The sequence below is a fragment of the Alosa alosa genome, chromosome 9 (assembly GCF_017589495.1).
Source record: "Alosa alosa isolate M-15738 ecotype Scorff River chromosome 9, AALO_Geno_1.1, whole genome shotgun sequence".
Classification (NCBI taxonomy): Eukaryota; Metazoa; Chordata; class Actinopteri; order Clupeiformes; family Clupeidae; genus Alosa; species Alosa alosa.
Genome location: NC_063197.1, coordinates 21,542,338 through 21,551,763, shown reverse-complemented (window position 1 = coordinate 21,551,763; position 9,426 = coordinate 21,542,338). Strand labels below are relative to the sequence as shown.

The window sequence follows — 9,426 nt, the reverse complement described above, 5'->3', positions numbered from 1 at the left end:
AGGATGAATCTGGCTTCCCCTTCCCCTCTCAATGCTTAATTTTGCACAGACAGGCCAGTACTGTTGCAGGTATCCATTAGCCCTGGCTGCCAATTTACAGTTCATCTGGCCTCGGCACGGCCAGGCTGGCCCGTGGTGGGACAGAGGCGGGGGAAGTGGTAATGGAATGGAATGTCAGCGGTGGTCTGTGTCACGGTGACGCTTGAGTCGAGTCCGGTGGATGCAGAAGAAGGGAGGCGGGGCGGTGGAGAAAGAATAGTTGGATTGGGGGTGTCTAGCGAGAGCGCCGTCCGCTTTGGCTCTTCCTGGGGCGCTTGATGGATGACTAGCCCTATGAAATAATCCACCCCCCTCCTCCTCTATCCTCCTGCCGGTCCCTCCTCCCTCCACATGGCCCCCTCTGCTGCGGGCAAATCCTGGAAACATGCCCTCTGCTCCCCCCTCAGTGCAATATGTCCATCTGATTAAAACACATCGTCCGCATCAGGGCTTCTTCACCTTCTTGATGGATGAGGAACTGGAGGCCGATTCCCGTCGTTTCCGCTGCAAAACAGGACATGGACACGTTAAAAGCACTACACAGCTGTAAAATAATTAAAACATACTATTTGAGCTGTTATGCATCAATGCAAAACCTTTATTGTTCAGTGAACTCTGGAAGGTATTTATTGTACATAGTTTCTTGAGCCTATTCTACACAATCACATTCCTCTGTCAATCAAAAGGAAATATACAGTCAAGCCTACCGGAGTCTTGCATCCAGCATGGAAATGCATACAAATTCTTGGAGAGTTCTTGTGTTTTATTAAAAACAGAAAAAAAAAAAAAGCATCTTGGGTTTTTTTCCTTCTACTCACCGAGTTCGGAGTGAGTGGGGCCCCCACCACATCGATGATCTGCTCCTTGGCCTCCGTCTTGATGTCATCAGCAGACGGCCAACTCTGACTTTCGATGCCCAGGCCCTCGCCCTGCGGAGGGACGGCCCCGCCGGCCTTGAGCAGGGCCTCGTAGCGGTGGCGCAGCATCTGCTGCTCATACTCGCAGTTGCTGTGCGCCTGCTTGAGCTCGTACAGCAGCACCAGGTCGCTGCGCAGCTCATTGAACATCTGCACAATCTCCTCCGTGGGCATTGGGTTCAGATCTGTGACGGAAGGAAGACGGGAATTTGACGTTTTTTTTATTTCAAGAGTAACTTCTTGCTCCTTGTTTGAAATTGCTCTATAGAAAAGGGCATATTTGTAATGAGAGTCTTTGTACAATGAATAATAGTTAAGGACAGGTACTGGCAGAGTTTAACATTACATCAGCAGTGTGACGCCCGAGTGAGTGTTTGTGTATTACTGCAGCATAATAGTTTGTACATGTGTATCTGCATATATTCATAGAACTCACCAACGCCCTGTTCTGTGAGAATCTGCTCAATGGCTTTGATCTTCTTCTGGCCAACAGAGCTAGGGAGCTTCATCTGAGACACACACAAAAGCAAACAATCAGCACAGCACAAATAAGAGTTTACATCTACTAGACAGACTTCTTAACACTGCAAAAGGAAATTACACATTTTGACCAAGTGCAAATAGCAGAGAGCAAATAAAGTAGAACATTGGCGCAAATGGCCTAAAGTCTGCTTTAGTCTCAAGTCTATACTCTTAAGAAAACAGGAGAGCCTCTGGTCATAGACTCCTCGGTGGTGGCGCTACTCCATCTGGAGCGATCCCATCTCAAATCTCCAGTGGCTACCGACTGGAAAGGAGTGTGAGAGTGATGGCCAAAGAGAGGCCCCATCCCTCACGCACTTAATACCTATGAAATGCACTGCGGAGGGGGGCCGATCAAAATGTGTTTATCCACTGGAGCCTGGCAAACAGATCGCCCGGGAGATGTGAGTAATACACTTCTGCGGGCGCTTTAATGTCTTTTGCATAGAGAGCTAGCACCCCTCATCACTCTTTAAGATGAATCCCACAGTGAGCCACTATTACTTTGCAGCCGCACACATACATCTCACGGGTGCTAATTACAGAAAAGGGCTGCACGCACGCACACACACACACACACTCACGGCACACTCAAGAAGCTGGTGAGGTTAGTGTAGTCTGGGCTTGACTGGGGCTATGTTGCAGGACAAAAGCAATGTCTAAAGAGAGTGAGGGGTGATGGAGCAGTGATAGGTAGTGTGTGTGTGTGTGTGTGTGAGAGTGTGTGTCTTACCCTCTGGCTGCGAAGCGTGACTCCAGCTGATTTGAAGTCTGGGAACTTGATGCCAGCTGTTTCAGGAACAGCCTGTCATGACAGAGAGAGAGAGAGACAGGACACAGAGAAAGAGAGAGTGAGAGAGATGACATACACAGAGTAAAAAAAGTCAGCCTCCCACTGCTGAGAGATTAAAAGGATGAAATATGATACAAGCATAATTTAGACAAAATTGTAAGGAATTTGACTGAATTTCATTTCACAGAAAATGGGATTTTATAGCTTTCCAAAATGTAACAGCTTGTGTGTGGTGCTGGGTGAGGTACCGGTTTCTCTGTCTCGCGTTTCTGCGGTAGCTTCTTCTTGGTGGCTTTGCGCTCAGCACGGCGCATCTCTGTGTTGGTGTCAGCCGCTGTGATGAGCTTCTGCAGGTCCTGGGCCTTCTTCTCACGCTCCTTCTTCCTCGTCTCAATCTTCCGCAGCTCCTGGACAAGATACTCTTCTTCTGCCACCTGCAGGAGGGCAGTGGAGAAGTAACATGATATGGTTCCATCAGAGCATCTAAAAAAACTCTGGTGGCTGTAAATAAGCATTTTTTAGAGATGTCTCAAATCATCAAAATCTATTAGTTAATTCAAACTCCATATACTGGTACTTCTTAAATACAGGGTTCCCACTCTTAAGTGAAATGTAAAATTCAATGACTTTTCCCTGACAAAAAATCTTAATTTCCATGACCTACTATATAATAAAGGGTACAATATAACCTTCATACAGATTATAGAACAGTCACGTAGCGTTCAGAAATCTTTACTTTTTTGTAGATGAATAAATTGGTATTGAATAAACAAAGTTGGGCTAACCACAACTACTCAAGCAAGAAGTAAAGCTAATAACCAGATATACACCAAGTCTGAGTGGAAATATATTTTGGCAAGTACATTTTAAACTGCTACAACAGAATTCCCTGATATTCCATGACTTTATCCGCAAAATGATAAAAGTCCCTGACTTTCTATGTCTGGAACAGACTTTCCAAAATTCCATGATATTTGGGAAATTCCATGACTCGTGGGAACCCTGTAAATACTACTTACTTGAATTATAAATATACAAATATAGATTTGCAGGGGGAATTAAAGTAACATATCAAAGAAAAACAATAGACAAAAAAATAAAAATTAAAAATAACCCCACTCCTGATATACAGCTGTGTAGCTTATGAGTTGCTGCCACCTACAGGTGTACCAGCAGCAAAGCAGGACCACTTGCATCCATGACATTCACAAAGACCTCTCATTCACGCTGTTAATGTACACTCAAAGCACATATTGCAAAATCCATCGAAAGCTTTGGGTAGTAATAGCGATGGCATATATGTACATGTGAGTGAGTGTGTGTGTGTGTGTGTGTGTGTGTGTGTGTGTGGGTGTCTCACCTGCTCTGGGGTACGGTTAAAAAGTCTCTCCAGCTGCTCTTTCCTTCGCCGCTCATGTCCCGCATCGAAAATATAGATTTTAGGCTCTGTCCCCGTAGCAGCGCGTACTTTAGTGAGCTTGCCACAGATGGTATAGTAGCGCTCCTTCAGGTCCTCCACAGAGCGTTTCTGTTGGACGAGTCACAGCAAAGATGAGAAAAACACTATATATATATATATATATATATATATATGATGTGGTTTCCTTCTTTAAGTAAGTGAGTCCGTAAAAATCAACCTAAATCCATACATGGTCTGAAACTTTTGAAGGTTCAAATCTAGAGCAAAATGAAAAAAAAAAAAAAAAAAAAAAAAAAAAAAAACTACATATGTTACAGCTGGGAGCGATGGGTATGGTCTTACCCTGTACTGTTGATGGTCATAGCGGTCATGGATGACGATGAAGCGCAGGTCGAAGCGTTTACACAGGTCGAACAGGTGATCCGTCTCTGTCTTAGTCCAGCCGTCGTCATGCAGATACATCTGATATTCTTGTTCAGAGTACACAGGCACCTGTACTGCCTAAAACACACACAAAAAAGAGAGAGCAGTCAGTTGACTGCGGACTCTCGCCCCTGTCCAGCAAAATAAAAGCAAAGTGAAGCCAAATCCCTTCATTTACATTCTGAGCTGGATCCAGATGATCATGTCAGGACCAAGATATAGTGACCCTCTCTGCCTTGTATAAGAATATGAGGTGCATTGGTCCAGTTCTTTTAATGTTATATAAGTGGGCACACAGGTGATACCCACTGATTCTCACTGGCTCTGATGCATCTCTTACCTTGTTGAAACGGGCAAAGGGATAGTCCTTGCCCTCTTCCGCCACTCGTCTCCAGTGGTGGAATATGGCTCCGTCCCGCCTGGCTGGGTTGGCGAAGGGCATCCATTTCCAGGGCCGTACCTTCTTGCAGCCCAGCTTGGCTTTCACAGTGCGGTATCCCTGAGTAGTGTCACTGGGCAGCAGCGGCGGAGCGTCTCTACTTGAATACAAACAAACGACATTCTCTACATTTACTTTCATTCTGTTATCAGACACTGTTGTCCAAGCACCAACAGGATTGACATTTGGAACATCGGGGTGTGTGCTGGCTGATAAGTGATAACCCAACTGACACTGGTGTTCTTATAGGCTTTACAAATTGATCTACCAGAGTTTTCCCATTTCACAATGCACTGTTGATATAGCCTATATATATAGGAAAAAGCAACAAGTTAATTAGCAATTATGAACACTGCATTAAAGCAATGATAGCAAAGATTTAGTACTTACTTTTTGTCTGAATAGAGGAGAGCATAAACCTCTCTGTGCATGCCCTCTGGCCGTTTGAATGTTAGCGTCTCTGTCGTTTTCTTCACTTTTTTCTATATCAGGCAGAGGACACAAATCAAGAACTGAAAATGCCCATAAGCACAATTTCAGAAATAACAGGGCTGGTCCCCAGATAAGAGTGTAGACAGAAAACATGTCACTCCGGCACAGACAGCTTTTCTTCCCTCTTACCTTGTCAGAGTTGATGATGTCTTTTTTACTGATGGGTCCAGCATCGTCTCCACCTGCCAGCTCCAAGATGTCTCTCACATCAGCACCGGCCATGATGTAACTTTACCGACACTACAGACAAACAAGGTTTTACATTTGACACGCTAAATGACAGTACAGTATCGAGATACCGCTACACACAATTTCTGCGTGCGTGCTCTAGGAATAGGACGAAGACTGGGCCACAGCGCACCAGCAAGCCCATAACACATAGCTAGCAACCTAAGGTCAATTACCTTGCCAAGGTAAAGCAAAGCAGACACTACGACGTCAAAATAAGTAGCTAGCGATGGCTAGCTATCGACGTGTGTTAAGGTAACGTTGTAGTTAACGGACATGTTAGCTAATGGGCTACAGAATGGGATTTCTGGCATGTAGATATTAGTCACCGTTCTGAATATTATAACAATACAGTTCTAACGTGTTTCTCGTAAGTCGCAACTGGGATATTAGGCAATCGAATACACAGAACAAAACAATAACGTTACAGGACTAACGTTACAACTGCGTTAGCTAACTCGCAAAGCTAAGTTAGCTGACTCCTAGCTGCGCGGGATTCACGGGAAAACACATGCACTGTAGTTATCAGATTTACACGTCCATTTGTATGGTGAAATTACACTTCTGCTGAAAATTCAATTTACCTGTCCACTTAATTGCTTCTTGTGTAGTTTATCTGTCCAGATTTGATTAGCTTAGCTAGTTTACTGCACTCTTCATTGATACAATGCAAGCCAGTTGAGTATTTCTTTGGTTTTAAATAGTGCATTGAACTTAGCTCATCGCCATCTAGTGGCGTGGCGTATCATTACAGCGAAACTTTTGAGGATTTTGATAAGGCTGGTATGGGCCTATTAGTGAAATGTTCCTAGCATATTATTCATGGACTTGATTTTATTAGATAGCCTACCATCCAATCTCTTCATCCATAATATGTTGGGTATTATCTGTAGTTATGAAAAATTGCAACCACCTCCTGTAGTGCTTAACAATAACATTATTCAATGGCTCCTAATTGTCAAACAAGTCTTTATTTGCAGTTTTAAGGCACAGAACCAGTGCAAGCTAAACAATACATTCTGAACATTCCCAAAACCCACAAAGACAGAATCTTATAGGCAGCAGACTGAAAAGAAGTTAATGCAACAGCCAAAAATGACTTGCCTCCATGCACTGATGTCCTATTATTGTAAGCGTATCCCTGATATCACAAAGGAAATGTATAAATACACATGAGCCAGAATTAAGCTTATTTCAAATATTAACCTTGTGTTTGAAAAACATTGACAAAAAACTGCAATACACTGTTTTCTTATGGTAAGATAAACTGAGATTCTAGGTTCAAACTAACCAAAGAATTTACAAACCTATGCAAAAAGGTCAATCTATTAAAAGTATTCATTTTAAATAAACAAAACCCTGTTCCAATGGCCTCTTTAAATCACACATTTTCAGTTACTCTCCATGTCACTTCCATGTAAACAAAAACAAAGTTGTTTACTAGCTATAAACATAGCAGTTCATAAAGTGACAAGTATGCTGTTTGTATACCATAAATTAAATTTAGACTTTTTGCACACTATTGTTGACAAATGTCTCATAGGCTACTAAAACCCTTTTCATGTTAAACACAATTATACAGCACTTCTTCATAACATGCTAGAAAGTCCATGTTAGAATGACAGCAGCATTAAAAAACAAAATTTCTCACAATATCTCATTCAAAGATCTCACAAATAGATTCACATTTTCACATTTTAAAGCAGTTCCCCTGTTGACAGTTCAGGGCCCCCTCCCTCCAGAAGTCCCCTACTGCAGAAGCGGGACCTTAGCCTTGGTTCGGATATGGTCTCGCTTGACCTCACGCTCCTGGAGGAAGGCCTGCAGTTTGTCAGTGGAGAAGCAGACCATGGAGTCTCTGGGTCTGGCCGCGGCACGGGCGTCCCCACGGATCCAGGGGTTCTGGAGGCACTCCCCAGCCGAGGGTCTCCCCCTGCAGACATGCAGGCAGCAGCCACAGCCATTTATTTATTTATGTATTTATTTATTGCACACTTTTAAGATACTTTCATCCTAACCAACTTCCAATACAGTGCTGATATACATTCTGGGTGGATGGTTGGATAGATATACAGACACACATACAGACAGACAGACAGACAGACAGACAGACAGATTTATTTCCTCATCAGTATGTGTGGGGATTGATCCCATGACCCCATGCAGCATTGAGCAACAGGAACACAATGCTGAAAACACGTTTGTTGTGCCGAGACACATGAAAAGCCAGCAGCAGACACTCAGGGCCCTGCGCCTTCTGGCACCAAGATCAACAAAACAACAGTGCCAAGCTATAGTGTGCAATGAACATGATATACAACCATTGCTGTGCCTGGTGAAATAAAATGTGGAAAAGGTCTGACAATAAGCATGATGCACTTTGGCAGGATTCAAACCACTTTCATCTTTGTGACAACAGTTTTTTTTTATGTAGCCCATTATTTACACATGGCCATTATACGCCCAGACGTAGAAATGTATTGGCTTATAAATAATGTTACTTTCAAAATGATTGAGTATTTCAGTAAATCCTGTATTATACTCACAGGAATGTGCAACACCACTCTTTTCAGGAAGAGCGACAGTAAGTCTGCCCTGATTAAAAAAGATTTCTCAGTATACCACCACATCAATGAAAACAATTAATAAAATCCAACTACTGTATTAAATGTTTTCCCTAAATCTCTCTTTGAGCTATCCCACAAGGAATGGCATTTCATTCATGAAATTTATGTGGCTTTAAGTAGCAAACCCATAAGTCCAATATTTATTTTTTAAAGGGATTCATACATTCTATCACTATTTTACTGAAGAAACTGTTTGGTATAACAACACTCTCAGTATTTGGGTTTTGTATTCAACATGTCTATTACCCCCATGATGTTAATGTATGCTGATAGCTATTGTAATTAATACCCCCTACTGTAGCCAGTTTGCACATCTGGAACTGCTAGTTGAGATGTGCACACTCACCAAATACAGACACATGGAGCCTGCTCATGGATGTGTGTGAGAAAGACCGGGCCTGTGGAATTAACATGACTCAACAGAAGTGTGTGTGTGTGTGTGTGTGTGTGTGTGTGTGTGTGTGTGTGTGTGCATGTATACATGCTTGCGTGTGTGTGTGTGTTTGCTCACCAGGCTTTGTTGTTGAGCGTGCTCTTCATGAAGTTGATGGCTCCTTCCGACAGGCCTGGGTAGCAGCGGCCAAACTGGATCTTGCCCTTCTTGATGTTGCGATCCCTTTCCCAGTTCAGGTCGGCATGAAACGGGCTGTCTGCGCTGAGCCTGAGCACATTATATGGGAACACCATAAGATGATGTGGTGCTTTTCTGACTAAGATGAAGTGTTGCTGCTATGCTGTCATGGCCACAGCGTGCCAGTGTGGAGCCATTGTGGAACACGGACGGTTTACTTGCTCCCATGACATCATTCCAGTGTTCTTAGCCAGGTGTTTATGGCATCTATGTGTTTTATTACCAAATATGACAGCTTAAGATATTGCAATTCTCAAAAAAGTCAAATGATTGTCAATATGGCACTATGTTGACAGGAAAGGATTAACCTCTGAAGTGGTAAATTCAGATTCAAGACATACTCACATGATAAAAGCCAATACGCCAATCGCCCAGATATCTGTTTCAGGTCCAACTCCTTGGCCTTCCAAGATTTCAGGAGCTTTGGGAAGGACAATGTAAACTGACAAAAACATAACAGTTGGATAAAATGTATCCTTAAAAACTGATGATATGTTGTCATCCTCTGGATTTCACATTTTGTAGATCCATTTCTCAATGCAGTACATTTGGAAATTGCATACACTCACTCATACACTCACACACACACTCATATACTGTATAGACAAGCATTTCTGTATCTATACAGTACATATAAGTCTATACACATACATACATAGATACATGCATACAGATAGACAGACATACAGACATTCAGTGGAAATAAAGTTAGCATATCTGACTACATTGTCCCAGTTTGAGTCATGTAGAGACTTTGAGTCATTTTGTAAGAATATTATAAGTACTAGGTAGGCTAGTATTCATGAGACACTTAGAGACTAACTGTATATCATATTCTTTGTCAGAGTACAAAATGTGTTTTATAACAAACCTTTGGATAAAAGACTGATGAAAC

General features: G+C 42.6%; 2 protein-coding genes across 2 annotated transcripts in view; both read right to left on the bottom strand.

The window, feature by feature from the left end:
- Positions 1-272: 272 nt before the first annotated feature.
- On the bottom strand, positions 273-5,956 carry dmap1 (DNA methyltransferase 1 associated protein 1). Its single transcript, XM_048253749.1, has 11 exons — positions 5,858-5,956; positions 5,175-5,285; positions 4,944-5,035; positions 4,455-4,653; positions 4,034-4,192; positions 3,632-3,799; positions 2,520-2,705; positions 2,212-2,283; positions 1,393-1,465; positions 858-1,141; positions 273-543 (listed from the first exon to the last, which is right to left on the bottom strand). The coding sequence occupies exons 2-11, from the start codon at positions 5,265-5,267 to the stop codon at positions 484-486; spliced, it is 1,386 nt and encodes a 461-aa protein (XP_048109706.1). The 5' UTR covers positions 5,268-5,285; positions 5,858-5,956; the 3' UTR covers positions 273-483.
- A 269-nt stretch (positions 5,957-6,225) lies between these two features.
- Positions 6,226-9,426, bottom strand: part of obscna (obscurin, cytoskeletal calmodulin and titin-interacting RhoGEF a) — a 48,112-nt gene continuing 44,911 nt past the window's right edge. The window contains exons 74-76 of the mRNA XM_048252885.1: positions 8,877-8,973; positions 8,412-8,561; positions 6,226-7,206 (exon numbers count right to left, since the gene is read on the bottom strand). Of these exons, the coding sequence (XP_048108842.1) occupies positions 7,023-7,206; positions 8,412-8,561; positions 8,877-8,973 (431 nt within the window). The 3' untranslated portion in view covers positions 6,226-7,022. The remainder of the gene's footprint in view (positions 7,207-8,411; positions 8,562-8,876; positions 8,974-9,426) is intronic.